The sequence below is a fragment of the Sipha flava genome, unplaced genomic scaffold (assembly GCF_003268045.1).
Source record: "Sipha flava isolate LNK unplaced genomic scaffold, YSA_version1 134_pilon_pilon, whole genome shotgun sequence".
Classification (NCBI taxonomy): domain Eukaryota; kingdom Metazoa; phylum Arthropoda; class Insecta; order Hemiptera; family Aphididae; genus Sipha; species Sipha flava.
Window position 1 is genome coordinate 680470 of NW_020271760.1, and position 23966 is coordinate 704435.

The window sequence follows — 23966 nt, forward strand, 5'->3', positions numbered from 1 at the left end:
CTACCAACCATTTTAATCACGGTCATAGACATTAACTTAAACGTGTTTACTTTATAACGTTTATGATAATTATATATATATTGCTTATCGCAATATACTCGTAATATTTTAACCTACTCCTACAATTATGGTCCTACTAACGTACCGTATTATTAAACAAGAATTTGCTTTTTTTTATCTCAACTTAACGGTCGTAAACGGTTGTCCAGTTAATATAAAATTGTATTTTTCTGTTCTATTCGTATTTTGTACTTTATACTTTCATTATGAAACGTTTAAATATATAATTTAAAGTATTAGATTCATCAGAATCAAATTCTAAACTTACTACTAATGATGTTCTAACTTTTAATACAGAAACAGTGAGTGTAGTTGACCATAGTATTTTCGATATTAACATGTATGTTGGTAAACATTGAACGATGCTGAAAAAATTAAATACCTAGAAAACATCTGGATTCCAGGTAGACGTTTTCATTTCCTTCTACTGAGCTTGACAAGAAACTATTAAAATTTCAATATAGCTGGCTAGAAAAATGGAATTGGCTTGCTTATAGTAAAGTAAAAGATGGCGCCTACTGTAAATATTGTGTGCTTTTTTCTCAATCAAAAGGTGGTAAGGGTAATCAGCCGCTTAGTCAGCTTTGCACAGAGGCTTTTAATAAATGGAAGCATGCTGTAGAACGGTTTAATAATCATGAAAAAACGAATTATCATAAAAAAAAATTATCATCAAATACGAGGTCAAGGTTATGATGGGGCGGCAAGTATGAGTGGGAGATTTAATGGAATTGCAGCTAAAACATGTTATAATTTATTTAACACTCCGAAGAGACAACAGTTTTTTTTAACACATTTAGACAAACTAAAACAAAACGAATCTTCATATCAAAAACAAAAACTAAATAGATTATGTCCAACTAGGTGGATTAAGCGTTATAACTCAATTGAAACATTTTATGAATTTTTCCCTGCAATTTTAAATTGTTTAGAAGAAATAATTATGTGAAGTGACAGTGATACATCAAGTAAAGCAAATCAACTTCTATTAGCACTGCAAGCATCGGAATTTAATGTAGCCCTGACTATTCTTAATTATGTTTCTCAGTATACTCATTCGCTTTGTAAATATTTACAAACCACAAATATTGATTTAGTTGACGCTGTTGAACATAAAAGTTTAGTGAAAAAACAGTTAATGTCCATAAGAAAAAACGTTAGTCTTGAATTTAACAAACTATATAATGATCTTAATGAAATATTAAATGATTTTGAAATTAAAATTGAAATTCCTTGATTAGCTAAACGCCAAAAACACTGCATAAATATTTCAGCAAATGATCCTGAAGAATATTTCAAAATAGCTTTATTTATTCCTTTACTTGATTCATACATTCAACAACTGAATGATCGTTAATTTTATTATTAATATGGTAGCACAAATAAAAAATACATTTATTATTAACACAATTATTTATGTTTATATCTATTGTAATATAATTTTGGACCCCCCAAGAGATATTTCTGGTTACGTTACTGTATCTTATGAATCGATTTATTATTCTTTTTAACGTATTCATTGTACATAATATGTACAAAAAAAAAATATATATATATATATATTTTTTAAAGGGATCAAAGAGATAATTAGAAAAAGTGAAGGGTGGTTTGTTTATATTTTAAATTTTTAGAATTCGGGATTATTTTAGACCACAAATTGTTTGTCTTTTTAAATTAAAAATAAACTTTAAAATTAAGCCTTCCTCCACTAGTCATGTATTCTTAACCCAAATGTGTATTAAATAAAATATTATTTATTCGTTATTTTAAAACTATCCAACCGCTTTAATTATATTCTCAGAACAGATTCGTGCATATCGGATAATTTTATGAGAAAATAAGAAAATATCACTCTAGTATTTATACACAACCTAAATGTATAGTTCCGTACAATATCATAAAACAGGTGTAACTTAAGGATGTTAAAATTTAAGTGTCACCGAAATAATTTCGCTATTATTATTTTGTTCCTTGCCTCAGAATTTCAAAGTTCTTATTATTATCATTGAATTAGCATTATACGGACTTATTATGCGGACCAAAAGTCTTTCTAATAACTAACATGATTTATTCATTACGGTCGTGCATAGACCCGCAAATCTATTTGCCCCGGGAACGTGTCCACGGTAGGTAACACACCAACAGCGATCGAATTGTAAACCTTAACGCACACTCTAAAACAGAATGCTGAAGGGATTTAAGTTTGAAACATTAATTAGATAACTGTTGAACTTTAAGTCGACTCCCTTTTGGACCGTGCGAGGAAAAACGTGGCCCTTTTCCGTCGAACCACACTTCGTGGGTGAAAACATACCAGTAAAGGTAGGTAAATATAATTACATCCCAACGTATGTTTGTCGGCGCTATAAATGCTCCTGAACGTGTTATTCATTTCCCAGGCGATAACAAGATATTCTGCGTATCATAATTATTAACTAACCCCATGGTAACTATAGCATATAGAAAATTTTCACCACCGGGGCTGGTGAAAATTGCCGAGGGTGGTAGGATCGCTTCACACCGTCCGTCGGTTGCATTTCGCAGATGACGGACGCATCTCGTGACCTGTTTAAAGTCCTGCAGGTATTGTACACAAGCACATCGTCAAGGGGGGGGCTTAGGGGGCCTGGCGCCCTAAGAAAAATCAGTGGCCCCGAACTGGCCCCCTTGATTTTGATTTTTAAATATTATGGTGTTTAGTTGTCCCAAACCGGCTAAATCCTGAATGTATATTCTGTATGGGTGATTATAAACTCCCCTAGAATATCGGTTAAAATAAAACGATAATAAAAGGTCTAGTGTAAACTCCGCCAGTTTTTTTCTTATTTATAATGGGTATATGTAAACTCCTCCAGTTTTTTTTTTTTTTGTTTACCTGCTCGTGCTCATTTCCACATGTCTTCTCACATTAAATACGTTGACATCTATTGCGATGATGTATGTCGAAATTGATAAAACTATTGTCATGGTTCGATTCATTTCATGGTGGATATATATTCACATTGATTCATTTATTAATAATTTTATCTTCATATCATATTATGTGAAATTAGTATTTCCAATGATAATATCGGAAGTAGGTAAGGTATACGTTAAGTATACTTTAACGAACGTAATCATTCGTCTGCGTGTCTCCGTGTATACTCGTATTTTATATTGAACGAAATATGTCGCAACAAAGTAATAATATAAAATTAATTACTGGTCAACGAGGCAATTTATTGGTTTTATTTAACAACTACAAGTCTAACCAAAATATAAAATATGCGTCTGGTGAAATAAAATGGAAGTATGATATTATATAATATTATAATTATATTATTCACTTATTATTACTTACATATTACATATTAATTTTATACTACTACTCGATTTTCTTCACTGGCGGAGTTTAGATGTATTCAATTTTACCTGCATTTTTTTAGTGGCGGAGTTTACATGAACCCAATTTTACCTTTTTTATTTTTCTGGCGGAGCTTACATGCACCCATTCCATATAATTAATGATCGTATAACAAAAATTAAATTCTGAGATTCTATTTTATAAATATTCGTCACTTAACAATTTGAGATAAGACAATAGTACGTGTATTAATAGATTGAAAACTAGGAATTCCAAATACGGATATCGAACGCACATTTGATAAACACAACTACAGAAAGGGGCCAAAAAATGTTGGCCCCCTTATAGAAATATGTCTGGTTACGTGCCTGATTGTACACGACACGATTCCGTACGAATCGTGTACCAGTCCCACAATCGGTTGCACAAGTGGTCTCCGATCAGTATACACCCTCGCACGAATCGTCAACCGCAAAAGCACTATGCAAAAATCTAAGACAGATCGAGTGGTGAAATTACGTAAAAATGCATCGATTTCGATTCATGCATTTCGATATTTTGCGTCTCGTTTTTTTGTCTTTACGTCCATTCAAAACGAGTAAACGATGATTATTTTGATGCAAAAAAAATGGATGTTTATGATCATTGATAAAAATGTAACTGTCAACACTTTAAATGAGTCTTTGAAATAATTTGTAAACATTTCGACTACAGTTCTATAAGTACTAAATATTAAAAACCTAAATGTTTACTACTGATGCGCATTTTTCTTAAAAATAATCCATTTATCAATAAAACGTATTGATAGGTTCGTACCAATTCAGATACACTGAAGTACACATCACAATAAAAACCATTTGCAACAATTCGAACCACTATTGCAAAAAATAATAACACAAATATTAGCATTGTGTACAGTATAAATTTCACGGTTCTGCAGACCTATTACATTTATTATATCTAACATTCGGTCACTGCAATCCATCGATAATGTGCGGCACAAGAGTTCATTGAGAAACGAACGAATACATTTTTCCGACAGCACAGCAGACTGCGTGGATACGACACCACTCCACTGTTTAGTGTTTTACTGATACTGTTTTACGGATACTGTTTTACCGTATATCAGTGGAATTGTCAAAAACACGTTGGCCATCGGCCATTTTAGAAAAAAAAAGAAAAACTAAGAGTAATGAGTAACAACAGCGATAGTCATTTGCGGTAGTGATCAAACTTATCGTACTGCGTTTTATACGATGAGTTTGACCATTGCAAAGTGCTGTTTTACAACAGAGGTTGCCAACTTTTTTCTCCACGGGCCACTTGAACAAATCTCTTCGGCGGAGCCGTTCAAATGTCAGACAGCTGCGTCGATCAACGTCTACTCGCGTGATCTACAAACGTACAAATGTTCGGGCGTGTCGTGCGAGAATCGAAAGCTACAACACGTACATGTCCCCACCCCCACCCATTTTCATTTTTCAAATTTTTCCAACACCAATATTTAGTACTCCGTTTCTGCCGATCCCTGCCACCAATTCTGGAATTCCTGTTCAATCTTGTTTGTTTGACACGTGTCGCCAGTCCTACCCATAGTTTTTTGATTTTTGAGGGAGCGGAAGTTGAGCAGGAATTCTGGAAGTGGTGATAGTAATCGGAGGGAATGGAACACTAAATATTGGCGTTGGAAAAAGTTGAAAAATTAAAACGAATGGGGGGGGGGGGGAGACATGTACGTAGCTTCAACGGTCTTGAAAAATAAATTTTATACTTTCCGTTCGATCCGTCGCGGATCAAACTCGCATATTGACGCGTCGATATCGAACAACACGAACACGCGTACGACGTATTACGCAGGCGTTAGAAAATGTAATAGCACTTCGATGTAATACTGACTGATGGTATCCACAGTAAGTAAACGAGTCTTTTGTGCGAGAATTATTGCTACACCGAACGAGTACACGTGATTTTGCAATGACCATCACGTGAATGGTTTGAATTTCAAAATTTAATTGGAATTTTTTTTTTAATATTATAACCAACAACTTCAATTTTGTTTCAATTAACATTAGCGAACGTGCCCTATACAGATGACGCAGGCGCGTATTATTTGTTTGTGTCATCCTGTTTCATAATGAATAATTCGAATATTAATCATATTAGTTTTCGAATCATTCTCACGTACACAATACCGCTGTGTATTATTGGTTAGTAGATATACCGGCAGAACGGTAAGCCGTAGCCGTTTTTTTTTTTTTTTAATTATAAACGAACAAATAGTACGCTTTTGATAGTAACATGCTTCACTCATACAATATAAAACATTACAATAGCCGTAACAAAATAAGGATTTACACTTTAGACTGTTACACATCGAGTTTATGTTAACATTCGTACATATAACTATGAGATACGTCTGACGTCAAGAATAAAAGATAGATCTTTCTATATTTGTTAGCCGAAGAAAATGTGTAACGGCTGACGTGATATAATAGTTAAATATTAAATAGATTATGTTGTTGATTGCACAATGTTTTCCGATTCTGTAAATTTTTTCTTTGAACGAAAATATTTTCTACATAAAAAAAAAAAAAAATGACTATCGTAATTGGACAACGTACCTTGGAAGTTTCTTACAGTTATGATATTACTGAATATCTATTGTTTTAGAAGTATAATAACTAAATAATAATATTTAATTTAAAAACCCTTTGAAAAATAAAATAAATGCTTAAATAATTTATTACCTAATTGAGACATAATGAGTGGTCTATGGTTTATTCGTTTGACGGTAGATGGTTTAGAATGATTATTATTTTTTAATCGAACTAAAATGTTTATGTCTTATGTGCATTTCTACGTATAGAAATAAGTATTATCACGACAATCCATAATTATGTATTGATGATGTAGCAGTGGCATTGCTGACGAGATGAACGAAGGGTTGTTCGCCCTCTCCTTAGTACGTTTTATCGGTTATGTTTTAATAACGGTTAAAGTCTGTAGCCTATAGCTGATAAAATAATATAGTATTTATTCCCGTGATATTTTGAAATCGCCAAACCCCTCTCTCCATTAATTGATTTTTAATTATGTAGTTATACATGTATTATGTAACATATTTTTATGATTTATCAATTTTGATAAAATAAACCTGAAGTAGTAAATGCTAAAAAAAATGTAATTCTAAATGTTTTGTTAACTTTGATTAGGTAAAATACTATAATTGATCAGCATCTTAAAATATATTTTTCAAACCAAATATAGCATTCGCTTATAAAGTGTACTGGGATCCTTGTGAGCTGTTAACTACGATAGTTGACCAGGATTTTGAGTACTCCGAGTATAATGACGAATATGGATATGGCCGGTTAGCACTAGCACATAATGGTGAGAAGGGGTAATGGGTTATAAATATACAAATTTACCGACTATTTTCTGAAACTAAATTTTACAATACTAGTATTATTTAATATGTTGATGATTTTTGACCACATAAGTAGGTTATTCATAGGTGGGGGAAGGTATTGAACCTCTCCACAAACCCCCGTAAACAAGCAAATACATACATACAGTTCGATTGTCGATATTTGAAGTGATTTCAATTTCAAGCTTTCGACGATTTCCCAAGACCGTTTCTGTTCTCGCCGTTAATACGGTTTTATATGTAATTAAATAATAAAGGTAAAGGGAGTGAAGGTGATAAAAATCTACGAAAAAAGGATCGGGTGCCACATCCTCAAGAATGTTTACGGAATACAGGTTCAGAACTTGGAACAATATTATATCCACCTGGCATCCAACGTAGTGCATTATTTGCAAATTTAATTCTGTTTTTAAAACCTGGTACCGTTTACAACGACACCATATACGTAATCGAATAGATATTTGTTATTACATTACGTAGCTTATACGGTTATAATTACCTTTTTCGTATACTTTTTCTCTATCAGTTTACACCTTTCACTCGTCCGTCGAGTCGAATGCACTTTTGACAAGATTACGCTTTTGTATAGCTACATAATTATTTTGGTAATTACTATTGTTGGTGACACTGGTACGAAGGGTACAGCAAACGTGACATGACGGACGTTATTTTAAAATTTTATCAAAAACTTGTTTTGAAATGAAAACAACAGTTTCATATTTCTGTTTAAGGTTTTTCATCGGACGGTTTTTAATAAAGGTAGACTTTAAAGACATTTTACCCTCGTCGGCAAAATAAAAAAAAAAAACGTTATGACAAACAGTAAAACGTTTATTTATTCATAATGATTAATAAAAATGTATACGAGTTCGAATTACTCATCGGGTTCTTTTTTTATTTTTATTTTTTATCATAATACTGTCGTAGTGATATTAATCAGTTTACGTTTTCGAGATGGATGAGGATTGAGAACGCGGCTGTCGTGAAATTGCATTACGTATTCGCTTCGTGTAATGCTGGTTGTTATTGTAGTGCTTCAGTGGTTACGTATTTGGTTTGTACAACGAAACAGGGTTTTCAACACTACAATATTAGCGGGAATTACACATCTGTGCTAGATTTACCGCGGAAATATTCTACAACATTTGATCGACGGCTGCTGTCGATGGTTCGTCGACTTTCGATCCGACCGCTGCCCGCGTGGTACGCGAAAAACGAATGTTACGAGTATCAACGATTCGAATCGGCCGCACGTGTATCTTCTTCCGCATTCGAACGAACTGATGCAAACGATGGTTTTACGACAGGTTGGTCCGACGCGCTACGACTTATGCCGGATTTAACCATTTAGTACTAAACAAATTGGAGTCTTTTATAAATAAGTATTTTTCTAGTCTAAAAAATGTTATCAAAGCATACAACTATAGTCGTTTCATTTATTACTTAAAATTTTAACGATGTAAAATAAAAATATACAGCTGTTATGGAAATTAATACGTACACTCATATGAAAAACTTAATTATAAAAATATGATATAAAATATAACGATAAAAAATATGGCGGTAAAAAATGCTTAAACAGTTCACTTTGAAATTATATTCAAAATTAAATAGTTAGCGCCTAGTACCCATCGGGTTATTAGTTGCATTTATTTTAGTTTTAGTTACACATAAAAAAAATGTAATATTAAAAATTGTTTGCCGCCCTAAGCACTAGCTTATTGTGTTTACTGGGAAATACTGTTTAGGTAAATATAAATTGTGCTTATTATATTGAACTTGAAGCGAATGAAAATAATACTAAAATTATCAACTTTTGTAATTATTTATTGGCAATAATACTGTAAGTGAATGTTTTTTTGCACCTAACAAATATTTGTGTGCTTATTGTAATTATGAGTTATAAAATGATATCTAGTATTGGGAATAGATAATGCAAAATTTATTTAGATGAAGATGAAAGATAATATATCCAAATTCATCTAGATAAAGATAAAAGATAATTTCATTTTTATTTAGATAAAAAAAAAAGATATTTTCAAAAAATATTATTTTTTGGTCAATATTTCATATTAGTAATAATATCTATGAAGGCTCAATTATAATCATTATTATAAATAGGTACCTAAGTGTTTAATGTTTATTGTAGTAATGTAGTGTACCATTAAGCAGTATTTATAAATAATGTATAATATTTAATGATAGGTAATCACTAAAATGTGACACAAAAAAAAAAAAAAAACAATGAAAATTGCTTTGTAAGTATTAGAATGAATACAGAATACATAAGAAATTATTTTAAGTTAACAATATTGTTTTCCATATAATCTTAATTTGATGATTTTCATTATTCTATAAGTAATTACGACTTTACGGATTCCAAGAGTGAAATAATGACTGTTCGGCGTATGAGTTACATGTGTACCTATACTAAAATCAAATACCTATTATGTTTGAAACTTCCATGGAAAAATAAAAAATTAAGTTCAATAATACTAAAAATGTTTTCCCGACATGGAAATACAAATAAAATGATATACCAAGAAATAATAATTACTTATTTTAATAATATACGAACTATAATTATGAATACAAAATTTATATATATATATATATAAAAGAAAGTCGAGTTAGTTACAGAATTTATAATTCAAGAATGGCTGGAATGATTTTGATGATCTCTAATTATTGGATTTATCTCCATACAAGAATAAAAATAAAATAATAAAAATAACACTATTCTTGGTAAGAATTCAAACAATTATCTAGATAAAATTCTCTAGATAAGTAAAAATTTCATCTTAGATAAGTAATTAGATAACTTAGGCGTTATTTATCTAGATAAGATAATATATGACAAATAATCTATAAAGATATTTTATCTAGATAAATTTGTCTAAATAAATCCCAACACTGATGATATCACTTCTTCATTTTTTGTATGTACACACTATATGTACCAGCCGTTTCGTATATAACATCATGTCATTGATTTTCCAACATTTGTCAACAATTTCAACTTTTCCTAATGTATATAAACTTTTGAATTTAGCTCTGACCCTAAAAATTTCTTCAGCATCATGTGAGAGGTCGTTTTCGATAATGAGACGTGTCAACACATATATACGGTCAACTATGACTCAAGACCGTATTTTCTTCCTGGCAATACTGGTAATATTGAAAGAGATATTTAAAATAATATTGATCCAAATGATATATTTTAAATATCTATTGAAAAACCAATAGACGTTTGGAATTATAGTTGGAAACAAATAAATGTCTTATTTTCATTTAGTTTACAGTGTTTTTTTATTTTTTATTATTATAAATTATTTTTCCAGTCCCCCCCTCCCATATATTTGATCACTCTACCTATGGCATCGGTAAAAACGTATCATCTGAACGTGGACCAAAAGATCAATGTCTCTATGCGACGGTTCGCGTTACCAGTCGATGCCGGAGCTCGGAAATCGGGAAGTCCGGAAGTTCGGTCGATCGCGCGTTTTCTCGGTAAAACAATATCGTCGTTTTGCGTTCCGAACGGAAAGAGATTGTTATCGGCTGCCGGTGGTGGACACCGCGCACGCATAATTATTGGTCACGGTACGATTAGACGCGGACAATTATTGTTATAACTGCTGTTATGATTATTACTATGATTATTAGTCGTAATAAGATTGCTTATCACTACAATGATAATCTTAGGCCTGTGCCGACATATCGATTAATCGTTTTTTATACTCGATAGTTTCGATTAATAGATATAAATAAGAAATAAATATATATCGATTAATCGGGTATATCGATATAATCGGAAATATCGATACAATCGATATTCGATACATTGATAGCAGTGATAACTGATAGCTATTTTTCTTTAACAGACTATACTACTACAGTGACAATAGTAACTTTTAGCGACGAAGTTATGCCCCACATGGCACACACATACACTATGCATACACGTGTTTCACCCTACCGTATGTTCAAATCCTATAACATCCAACCCCCCCACGTTCAAAAACCCGATAGCCTAAAGTGCCATGGGTTAAAAAAAATGATTGGTTATCCGATAGTATAGATTATATCCATAGTATCGATTATTTCAATCCAATAATTGACTATTGTACATGGCGAATAAAATCATTTCGTAAAAACTAAGAATATACATTTTATCTTTAAAATATATAGATTAATCGAAATAATTGATTTTTTTGACACTATCGATTTTCGAGCCTAACGAATGACTATCGCGTAGGCCTACATAATCTTGATCATCAGTGGGCAATATGCGTTAAGAAATGCCCCAAACGTCGACGGATTAGATGTTTGATGTACTCACTTACTTATTGATACGGATATAAAAACGAATTTAAAAGTTATCTACAGCTATCCAAACCAATAATAATAATAATAATAACAATGATAATAATGACGGCATCGTTATTGTTGTTACCTGTTTAAAGTAGCACGCGTGTATTCGCTTGTTCGCATTGATGTATTTGTTTAAACTTCATCCCGTTGTCTTATTGATTTCGATTTAGTAAGCAGCCAGTATTGTAAAGGTACGAGAGGTTCCTGTAAAAATAATATCTGAATGCACTTAATCAAATCCTAGAACATTCTCGTCGATTTTTATTTCCGAAAACATATATCACTATGGTGGTCTACTGTAGATGATCCATTTTTAAAACCGTAAACCTAAAAATCAAACCTCACGTTTTGTAATGGATTATTTATTCGAACGGCTGGGGAAAACTTGAAACTAGTTTTTCACGTTGATAGCGACCAATACACGTATGCGTTCGTCATATAGAGCTACGGATGGAGAAGTTTACATTGCAAAAAAAGAACAGGTCAGTTGAACGATAATCCTTTATTTTTCGAACGGAAAACCACCCATAAAAATTACAACAATACGACGATTCTGGATCAAATGTTTTTGGGTTTAAGATCTTTTTTTACAAGCCGTGTTTCAAAATAATTTGGTAATTTATTTTTTAATTGCTGTCCTAAGTGCTATAAGCATTTATCGAATGCCAATAAAATATGTTTAGTTACGGTATCTATTCATAGTTATATATAAGTGCGGATCGTTTGAATCTCTTCAATAATAATTGAAAACTGTAAACAAAACTAATTGATCAGGTTACATTAAAAATTATCTAATCAATTATCAAGCAGCAATTTAATAACATAAATTTTATTTTTCATGGGTCACGCGTTTAATTTTCTTTTTATATTTTGTAATGTTGTATCTTTCTTACGATTTTTTCGGACTGTACAGTTTTTTTTTTTTTTGTTATGGTGATAAAAAGTATTTTGCTCAATATCAGTAGATTAAAAATCGGGACAAGCAAGCGATTTCAATTTTAATAAAATCCGGACAACTTCCGGGTGAATCAAAAACTATTTTTGATGTTAATATTTAAAACAACAGTAATATTTAATATGTTACCCGTAGTTCACTTTTATAAAACGCGAAACAATATTTAATCCCTTACATCGTCTTTTGACAATGCATATTTTATAAATCATGTACCTAACCTACAAGACTTTTTGAGTTGTACACGAATACGTAATTTGGGTCAAGAGTTTAATGTCAGTATTCTATGGATGTGTCACAATTTATGGGTGTGAGTAATAAGACTTTCATAAGTCAGAGATTTCTATGTTATCCTATTTTTAAAACTTTCAGTGGTAAAAATATTCGTTTCAGGATCAAGACTGTTGAAAACGTTTAATATCGTACTGCATTTCAGTACGATACACGAACATTTAAAACACTTTTATTTCTTCGTTATTTTTTTTTTATCTTTTTTTGTCGAAATTGAAACTATGTGTCCGTCACCAGAATTAGAACTATCTGGCATTGTGGTGACATTATTGCTGCTTCAGAATCCAATTTTAATAAATAATATTCTTCGTTTTTTCTTTTCCCCTCTTATAAAAGTTCGTTATATCTACTATCTCATTTTGCAAAATCGTAAAACCGTTCGTTTTCCTTCGTCACATAGTATACAATTCACTACTATTAATCAAACTCAAATCTTCTAAGGTACCCTTAGACCGATAAGTTAGTCGACGAGTTCTGATTAATTTATCAAAATGATAAATTATCAACCCGGTATAAAATTCTTAAAATGTATTCAAGGTTTAATTTACACATTTGATTGACATGCACGTTCTTTAACACGTATTTTAAGTGATAAACAAATGTTACGCAAATAATCAGTATCAATAATTTTTCTTTTTCGGGTAAAAATAATACTTGATAGTATATTCTACACAGATTTGTGTTTTCGATTGGTAAAAATATTTTCCTGTCACCTCACCCATTGTTTTCGGTTGAATTTTATATATTTTATTCTTTATTTATTGTTTCAATCGTTTTGAAAAAATAAAATAACATTACAATATTATACTATATCATAAACTCTACTGGTTCTTGGCTGCATTTGATTATAGACTAAAATTAATGTTAGTGGTCGTCTGACCGTTTTCCAACGTTATTTTTTATGTAGCGCATGAAAATATTTTTACGACTCCCGTTGAACATAAGTGGTTTTTTTTTCCGTATAATATATGATTTCGTTTTTCCATTATATTTCATTGGCAAAGTATGACGGCAGGTATAAAATATATCATAATTGTTCTATAATAAACCATTGTTTTGTAAAAATTCGAAAACAATTTCTTCTGTTTGAATATTATGAAAGTTAATTGCCAATATTTTTATTTTAATATGCAAATGTAATATGGCATAACCATAACACTGTAAATACGATTGTATGTACCATTGTCAATCTACACTTGTAATTCTACCCACTACATTCGTATGCAATGTCAATCACAAGTCAGTAAATGTTCAATAATTTTGTATTATTAATTTAAACTTAAAACGAACAAGATTGTACCTTTACATTCTCCAAGTATAGATGATAGTAAAAATTTTTCAACATATAAAAAAAAAAAAAAATTTTGATTGCCTATACATAGTATAATATTGAACTTTTATTTTTCAACTTTTACATACATATGTACTCTATGCAATCCACAACGGTTCTTAGATATTTTCAGGTCTTATTGGCGAATGCATACAATTTTCGAAGAATAACGAAAAGTTAAAATAAAAATAGCAATACAAATTTGTATTTTTCATATTTAATGCAATCCACTCATAATTTATCCAAAACTATTTCTTATATGAAATTAATAGTTTAAAATGTTCATCCGCTTAGGATTAAGCTGAAATACATTCTATAAAATCTAATTTTCATGTTAATATTTGAACGTAAAAAAATGTTTAGTGTGTCAATGTTACCATTAATAAAACCTTATGTCATAGCGCTACAAGATATGTTTAATGATCGGCGATATGATGTAGCATAAAAAAAAAAAAAAAGATTAAATCAATAGAGTTGTATGGATGGATGGCATTGGATAGACAATTCAATAACAATGTTTGCAACTACCAATGCTATGGATGTTTAAAGTTGCTACATTTAGTTTTTATTTTTATACTACGATCGTTAAGGATATTAGTACGTAACCATAAAAAAATAAAAATAGGTCAACACAAAGTCTGTGTAAAATATCTAAGTCCATTGGTAGGAATGATTGTAATATCGAATTGAAAGTTTGACATACTTCAAAATATCATTTGACAATAAATTGTTTCGACCTCGAAGATTAAATTGTATACAACCAGTCGATTTATGGTTATATCAACGGTTCAATTTCGACATTTATAAACAAATTTTTAAAAAAATATGCCATTTTGAGTTAAACCAGATTTAATACACACGACTATTGTTGAAATGTATTAGATAATACAATTTTTAGCAGTTCGGTACAAATAAATTATAAACAAATAAAACAAAATATAACAAATAAAATAAAACAAAATAAAACAAATAAACAAATAAATCTAGTAAATAAAGTGAACAAGGTTTTTTTTTGTGTTATGCATTACAATAGATTTATGTTAGGCCAAGAAATAGAGAAATAAAATTTTTTGCAATTGGCGGAAAAAAATCCCAATCAAGTTTTATTTTTAAAAAAATTTAATAAAACAAGTTCTGTAAAATACTAAAAGTCCCCGTGGATCGGACTTGTGGTTTATTTTTTATAAGCTCATGAAAGTTAAAAAATGTGGGATTTTTGAATATTTTAATAAATATTACAATTATAAATTCAAATTAAGTAAAAGAGTAAAAAAAAAAATTATATTATACTTTTATCTATTATAACAGAACTCGCATTTGCATTTGTGTTGCAAATATATCTCATTTGCTTATAGGGTAAAAAGTAAGTAAATCTATGCCAAACGTTTCAACATAAATTGAAGAAATCAAACAAAATCGGTACTTTGATGTTTTGGACGAATAATTATTATTTTTTTCATTACGCTTTTCTGAGCGTGAGGTAAAGTTGCTTGGTAATTATGTGAAGTCACGAGAGCGTAGGTGCTCATATTTATTTTAACACGATAAACAACTGAATTCTAAAAGGCTTATGTATAGTTTTAGTGCGTTCAAATGCTATATTGTATATAAACACATATTGTACACCACGAGTTAGTACGTAAACGATATTCCAAAACGGTCCACTGAAGGCCATGTCGAGTAATATGTTTGGTAATTCGCGCGGACGTGAACCTAAACGGCCAAGCCATACAAGTTTTTAATTCGTTTTATTCGTTTTCTGCCAGGTTATTATTAATATTTTCATTATTTGTAAATATCGTACAGAATAATTTACGTCTGTGTTTTTTTCAAAGTAACTTCGGAAAACACTACCAATACCCAACAATTAATTTTACTAACGAAACAGTACAGTTATTTTAGGTAACTCTTTGGTTTATATAAATGAAATACTTAGAAAAAAAAAACAAATTCCAATCATTTCGGTTAATCAATAAAAATCATTGATATAGTTTATGAAAAAATTGAATAATAACTATAATCATTTTATTTATTTTATTTTAAATTAGTGTTAGTTACAAATTTTGTAAACACTGAATAATAATTGATTAGGATGATATAATCACAATGTCTGCATACAAATTACACATCACAACATTTAACATTAATATTATTTAGTCGGGGTGCTCTTAAGATTATAGAAAATAATAAATATTTTAAAACACGTAATATATTTAAGATACGTAATACAATTTTACTGTTGAGTTATTGATAACCTACACCATAGTATGTTTTTGATTCACATCAATCTACAATACTGCTTAAATATTTCAATGTTAATTTGAAATGCAATGATCTATCTAAATACTAAAATATCAGAAATACAACTAAAAACTTATACTGTAACCAATTTTTTTAGTGTATATCTTTACGCCTCTAATCATTTAAGAGAAAATTGAATGTTCACAAATTACTCCAGCGGCAGTTTAAATTTCTTTTTCTATGTTAGTTTTTGTGTCTTATGATTTTTGATTTATTCAAACTCTACATAGAAAATCTAAGAAAATAAAAACTACTGAATTGTTGTAAAAACGAATATAGTGCAAATTTAAAAAACTTCAAAGATTCACGTGATATGTAAATAAACGAATCCATTAATATTCTTACATACAATATTTATCATGTGAAACAAGAAAATATTTTTTGTATTGTGTGATTGCATTTTTTTCCCAATATTTTTTAATATATCTGTTGTTTATTTTTTCAATCTTATCTAACATATAGTTACAAAGATTTGCTATTTGTTAGATAGTGTCATTTATACTTTGGTGTGAAATTTCCTCGAATGTATCCTCGCCAAAGGGTACATAAATAAAAATACGACCATGACAGGATTTATAGCTTTACTTTTTTTTTTCCTTTTTGACGTTTTATGTATAGCCGAACAACATTAATAAATCTTCAATTTAACCTACGTATTCATTGACAAAATTACATTTCGGGCCAACCGGACCGTGGCTGTAAGCACGAATACAGCCTGAATGTAAAATTCAACACAAAAACGATATGGAAACGATTGATGATCATGGTCAACGTGATCAACAATCCGGATCACCCGCTTATTTTCGTAGGACGGACTGAAAAATAGTCTCGAGTGATTGTTCTTAATCGTGTTTGCGAAAGTGGTGCGAGGTGGGCGTAAGTGATCCGCCGTAGAGGGTGATAGTGCACCAACCGGTGGTATTGGGTCGATATCGAAATCCCGTCAAGGACATAAAAGTCAGCCCCACAGAGGTTCTGGAGACGAAGAATGTCGAGAGCGGTCCGATGCGCTGTTCTCCCGATGCGTATGATTCGACGATAACGCTCGTTTTGTAGCCAAAGACTGACTAACTTTGGATAAGCCGGTACCTACCTCTTTTTTATCGTTCTAAGCCCACGACAATTAGTGTGACCAAAGAACTACCTATTCCGATCCGCAAACCGATTCTTCGTCGAACTTTCGAGATGACGTATCGCACCGAACGAAACGAACCGACATCGGCGTTGGACGCGGGCAACTTTAAGAAGACGGATTCGATTGTTTCGTCGATTCGATTATTTTTCTTCTTTGGGTTTTTAGCTGTTTTCGGACGATCGAATCGTCGCTCACAATGATAGTCCGCGTACTCGACGTATAAAAGCGGTACGGAAAACGTACGCGGACCGCGGTCGGATACAAACATAACATAATTTATTAATAAAATATATAATTATAATAATAAATATAGTTTCAACATAATAATAAAACGGGCACTGCACGTGTACCTGCGTGTATACACAGGTGGGCTCGTGCACGCGCGGAGCGCATCAATTACGTGCAATGTGATTGATTACGAGCATCGGATCCACACTCAACGACGAAATACTAAAACGGAAATGAATTTTTCTCCATTGCGATAAAAAAAAAAAAAAAAACCACAAAATTACGTTTTACCGTACAGTTGATTTTCACACACACGCACACGTGCGCGTACACAAACGAAATACGTTGTAAACTTGTGTGGCTATGTTCCGTGTGTATTTTTTTACATTGATTTGTTACTTGTCACCGATTTAGGTCCAGGATAACGGTACATAACAGTGCTACCGTTTATAATATTGGTCGATTGTGCGCACAATTAATATTACATTACATAACTTCTTTTATTGTTATTATTATTATTTTTTCATCATAAAATATTAAACGGTTAGTACATTGATCATTTGCATGCTCAGTAGTTATTTATTTATTTAAAACATAACGTCGAAAGAATTTCATAGGAATTTTACCCATCGGTAATACTTCCGAACATTATTTAGTTTGATTCACGATTATTTAGTGTAGTAGATTTGGATTTGGATTTCGGTGAGAAAGTTTGTCGGGTATATACGATGTATTTACAAAAATTCCGATAAATACAACAGTATAATGTTTTACCCCCCATGACCACGTCTAAAATGATCAAGTGAAAAAACATATAAAATAACAATGATTTGTCAAAAGTTTAATATGAGATTACGACTACTGTTAAATATGACGTGAGGACTATTCGATATTTCATGATGATCGAAAAATCGATTATGTATTTAAAGGATCTGTTGAGTATTCATAGGGATAATTAAAAAAGTTCTGTGGTGACTATGTGTGCATATTTATGCAAAATAAATTGTACCAAACATACTATGTGATTAAAACAATTTACAATTTGTAAATTTGTACAAATGCACAAAGTGTACTACTGCGCGTGAAATTGGAATTATCGTTGTCAAATTTCTATTACAATTATTACAAATGATAATTATTTTTAACGTAACACATTTCTAACTATTTATTTGCTATAATTCGATTAAGATAGCTATTTAATTTGGATTTTTTATGAATTTTTAACTAAAAATTTCTAAAAAAAATAATTTGACACGTATAAAGCATAATCCAATCTGCAATAGTCTTGTTTGTATAAAAACTCGGTTAGACTCAATAATTGCAGTGGCACTCGAGTTTAAAAGTGGAGCCGGCAGGCATAGCGAGTGAAGTCAAAAAATGAAATTTAAGTTTTATTGTTCCGGAAAAAATATTCGATAAAAATGTATTTGACAACGTTGCACAGAAGTTAAGATTTTGCAGCAGGCACAATCGTACCCCTAAAAAGGTACTGCCGATAAAAGGATCGCACGTAATCGTACGGTACCCATTGCGGTGGTGCGATCAGTCACCGTATGTGGAAGAGTGTGTAGGAGATTATCAATGTGGCTTTAGAAGAGAAAAGTCAACAACAGAGCAACTATTGTTCATAGGATAGATCAAGAAAAAATATGAATATCGACAGAATATGTGGCAGTTGTATATAGATTTTAAAAAAACGTACGATAGTATACATAGAAATAGCTTGTATAAAATAATGCTTGAATTTGGCTTCCCCTATATAATTACGATTAAGTTAACTAAATGTTTAGCTGATTATTTATAATATTATAATGTTACATAGATAATACAAATAATAGCTTAGAAATTAATAATTATTTTAACGATTGATAAATTGTAAAGACCATTGTTTTATAATAGCAATTTATAATATCGTGTAATTTTCATTTACTGGCTATTTATTAAACAGCTGAATAACATCCGGTTAGTCGAAACCATGAAAACGTACGTGTGTACTCCGATTGCCTATCTCATCTCATTCGTAGATTTCTACTAATTTCACGCGTACTCACGGTTGAAAACGGTCATCTTGAAGCCTTCGCTATTTTCGTCTGTCACTGACCATTTACTTATTACTCTTTCGCAATGGAGAGAAAACAACAGGAAGACAGACAACGCATGTTGATGAACCTTACCCGCCACCAATGCACCGATTACAGACGCCGCCCGGTTCATAATGGAGGACGACAGATGGAAGGAACCGCAGGACGCCGTTCGACCATGGAATACGTGTCGAACGTTCAAGACAGACGATCACGTCCATTCTTGGTCGAAAGAGGCAATCGTAGTTACGGTAAGAGTAATAATAATGTTTTTCGTGCTAGGGATGTTCACAGGGACCAAGGGTCGAACAAAGTACAGTGGATCGGCAGGCAGCCAGAGTCGGGCAGCGGAGATACATCCGTGCCGCCGTTCCGCCGGTCGTCATCGTCACAGACGCGGCGCGCAGGATCCGGAAAAACGCTGCTCGTACACGGGCTGGAAGGCAAAATCAATTGCGACATGGTATTCAATATATTCTGTCTATACGGCAACGTGACTGCCGTGAAGATACTTAGAAAAGGACAGGTTCTCGTCGAACTAAACGACGTGGAGGCCGCCAAACGTTGTGTGGCTTACCTGCACTTGTTGCCAATGGATCAACACAAAAAGTTGAAAGTCAAGTAAGCCATCAATTTTCAAATGTTTGGATCGTAACAGTCTCGGTTTTGGGGAATTTTATTTATATGCCAATCTTGATTCTCGCCATCTGTAAGAAAAACATTTCCAATAACACTAAATACACCAAGAAAAAAAAAGTTAAAATTGGCGGCCCTTAGACGTTCATCATTCTATGTCACTCGTACAGGTGTGATTTCTATGCGTATCGTATTCGGTTATTTTGACCCAAATGTATTGAATGAAATAAAATAGTATAGTTATTCAAAGCAATTTCTAAACGTTTTTTATTTTGAAATTTGAAAGTTAAATTTCTAATGTATTAATTCTTATCGTTGACTACAAGAGCATTTGAATAATTATTATACCTGTCGACATCACATGATTTCCATTGGCCATTTCAGATATTCCAATTTTTCTTATATACGCGACCAAGGAAAAATCATCAGACTGTCGGACGGGACGCCGGCACAGAAATACTACGATACCAGTAAACTGAATAGGTTTTCGTACATAAAAAATGTTGTAAACGAGCGTCGAATCGCAGCACCGTCGAAGGTAAATTTATATATATATATTATAACGTTTAAGTTGACGCAGTGGTGTATTTATTGAGAGGTTCGTAGTTGTTTCCCTTAGTTTCTTCTTACAATCACCTTGACGCAGTGATGTATTTCCCGAGAGGCTCGTATTTGTTACCCTAAATTTCTTCTTTTTTTGTTGTAATTGACGTTTAAAATCTGAATCGATAAGACGAGAGAAATTATTTTACCTTTTATTATAGAACTCAATTGAATTACCAATACAACTAAAAATATATTAGATACGTAAATAGAGTGATATGAGTAAGTAGACACTCTCTCGCCCCTACCTAACGAAAAATCCTAAATATATTACTGCGTCGACGTATTGATATTATATACTGTTATAATAAATAATTCAAACTGCTCAATAGATTTTGCATTTCTTCAATACACCGTTGGATATTAGCGGCTCGCAGATTCGTACGGCAGTGATAAACACCCTCGGTTGCAAGGACGCGGTCCGATCGATAACAATTTGTTAGTCGTTCATCGAAACACTTTGATTTCACGCGTGACAAATATGCGCAGTGATTTTATTGTTTTCTTTTGTTTCAGTACCTCAAAAGCAGCCCGGTGCTAAATGTTCGACGGGCCTTTTGGAAATGAAAAGCGTCGACCTGGCGGCCAAGGCTATACTGTTGCTGAATCACATGCAGCTAGAATCATCGAGTACGTTATTGATATCATTTGCCTTGTCGTCTAATGTTTATCACTCGATGGCTTATATGTTTGTGGTAGGATCCGAATTCCCGTTCCTGATGAAATTATGCTTTTCGAAATGGTCGAAGATGCAGCAAAAGTCCGGGGACTCGACCGCCCTGATTTTCAACACCACGTCGCGCAACACTCCTTGGTTGTTCCACAGATATGAACTCGAACTCGTATCCACGGTGAAGTATAAAGTGTCACGGGTAACTCGAGCGACCGATGAAGACGTTACCTGGACGTTATGGGATACGAGGGACCTTGTGACGGAGGCCATTGACCCCGAAGCCGAAAATCCCGTAGACGCCCAGTATGGATCTAGTGGTGTGTCGGGTACGTTGCCAGAACCTGCAGACCGTGCAGCCGGGACTGCCGGTTGACGCGTAAACATTCGGAAATCTGTTTTCGTTCATCCTGTTCGCGATGCAACGTCGATAAACTATTTGAACGAATAATAAAATATAACTATATAATGTGTTACTCCTATTTACGCGGTGTACTTTCATTCCATCCGTATTCAAGTAAATAATAGAAAAATAATTTGATAACATAATTTTGTTTACAATATTCATTTTTGAGCATAGTCGAGAAAACGTAGGTGGTGGGAGTATACGCCATATCCTACGTGAGTCCGGCGAGTGCTTCCAAATCGTTCAAAACGTTCGCATCGAACGTTTTTCGTACTCAGCACTCGTGGCAAATGTGAATCCGACATCGTAGTGAACGACGATACATACTTTACTGAAATACGAGTGCATAGTTTTAAAAAACTTTTTAAATTTAATTTAAGAAGCAATTTATGAATATAATATTTAAAAATATTAAATTGTATTAATTTTCTAAGACAATAATTATGAATTAATTATAATTAATGATCTAGGTAATAAGTAGCAACCGTTACCTACTATTTATTTAAAATTGTATTTAGTATATTTTAATGAATAGATTAAAAAATAACTGATCTGTATTTAGTAGGCATATATATTTAAATAATTTAACTATAGATAATTTTAACTATCATAACAATAATTAAAATAATAATGTATATATATTATACTTATTTAATTCATATTTTATAGTTTATCTATTATTTTTGTACACTCTATTATATAGATAGATATGGATATAGAGTCTATATCTAAATTAGTTTATCACACATTTACAACATTTATAAAAAAAAAACAGTTTATTATTTATTATCAGTCTTTTAAGTACAAATAATAATAGTATCCATGGAAATGCTATTATTAGTAATTCCTCTTCTTTCGAAATCGAGGGTGCATAGTTTTTTATTTGATTCAAAACAATTCGCATGGTATAAATGCAAGTGACAAAAGAATTCCAAACTAATTTGTGTTATTTTAAATAAGACGCTCTTTCAAATTAAAATTGGCCACACGTTGAGAACCACTGCTGTATACAGAAAATAACAGTATTTTATCGTCTCATGACCAAGAACATCGCTTTGTAACACGGGAAATCGTAAACATTTTATTCAGGTGATTATTTCATATACTATTAGTAGTAAAAATTGTAATCTCATTACGGAATTCGGATCAATTTATGACTATCCTGAACGCGAAAAAATGGCTGAATTCCAATCTGGCAGTGGACCCGCAGTCGGAAGAATGCAATATGTGAGCGATGGATAAGAAATGAAATAGGGAATGCGACTAATGTTGATTGCGACTCACCGGTCTACGAAGATGAAATACTCAGGATTTTCGACAGACTACTGTTATAATTCAACATGAAAGGAAAGAAAAAATTAAGAAGATAGAATATGGAAGAAAGACGAAATGGATGAGGAGAAGAGAGTAGGGCGAGAGATATGGATATGGAATTGAATTGAATACCTACCTTCCTGTTAGGTATTCCGGAGCCACAAATATTTGAAAAACAATCAATGCAACTGGACAGTCTTGGAAGCTAAATATAATAGCACTTACTCCTAATCGTAGTCAGGTTTCGGATATCAATGAGCTATTCAATCACTTATGATTATTTCAGGAGTAGAGCAAGGTTGAAATAAAGTGAAATCGACACAGAATTTGATGAACTGATGTTTGACACTTGTTGATACACGTATGGAGAATGCTAATTTTAAAATAAGAGTGAAATATTAAATATTTGGCAGTCAATACGCACATATTGATGACCTATTTATCAAGCCACGGTAGTCGGTACCCATGCAAGGACGGACTTGCCACAAGGAGTTCTTTAAAAGGTCTGGAGAATGTGTTGTATACTTGAGTATAGCGAGATAAAAGTTATTTTATCAAAATTTGTATCTTTTAAAGGTTGATCAATGAGAAATCCAAATCGGTATATTGCTAAATGTATACCTTATTAATTTATATATGTTTTCTACCCGCGTATAGAAAGAACATTTATCTATTAATTTCTAAAATGTGACAATGTCGAATGATGTACATCGTTACGTCCATCTTACACTTTTTTATTACGTCCTCACACCAACGCTCATAGACGAGAGTGAGAGCGATATAAAAATTTATAAGTTTTTTTAAAGTGGGGATAA

At 32.1% G+C, this 23966-nt stretch overlaps 1 protein-coding gene across 1 annotated transcript; it reads left to right on the plus strand.

Moving 5' to 3' along the window:
* Positions 1-401: 401 nt before the first annotated feature.
* LOC112679361 (heterogeneous nuclear ribonucleoprotein L-like) lies at positions 402-22176 on the plus strand. The gene is made up of 6 exons (XM_025549139.1): positions 402-464; positions 19390-20143; positions 20543-20696; positions 21094-21199; positions 21278-21391; positions 21461-22176. Exons 2-6 carry the CDS (start codon positions 19566-19568, stop codon positions 21805-21807), a joined length of 1299 nt encoding a protein of 432 aa, XP_025404924.1. The 5' UTR covers positions 402-464; positions 19390-19565; the 3' UTR covers positions 21808-22176.
* The last annotated feature ends 1790 nt before the right edge of the window (positions 22177-23966 follow it).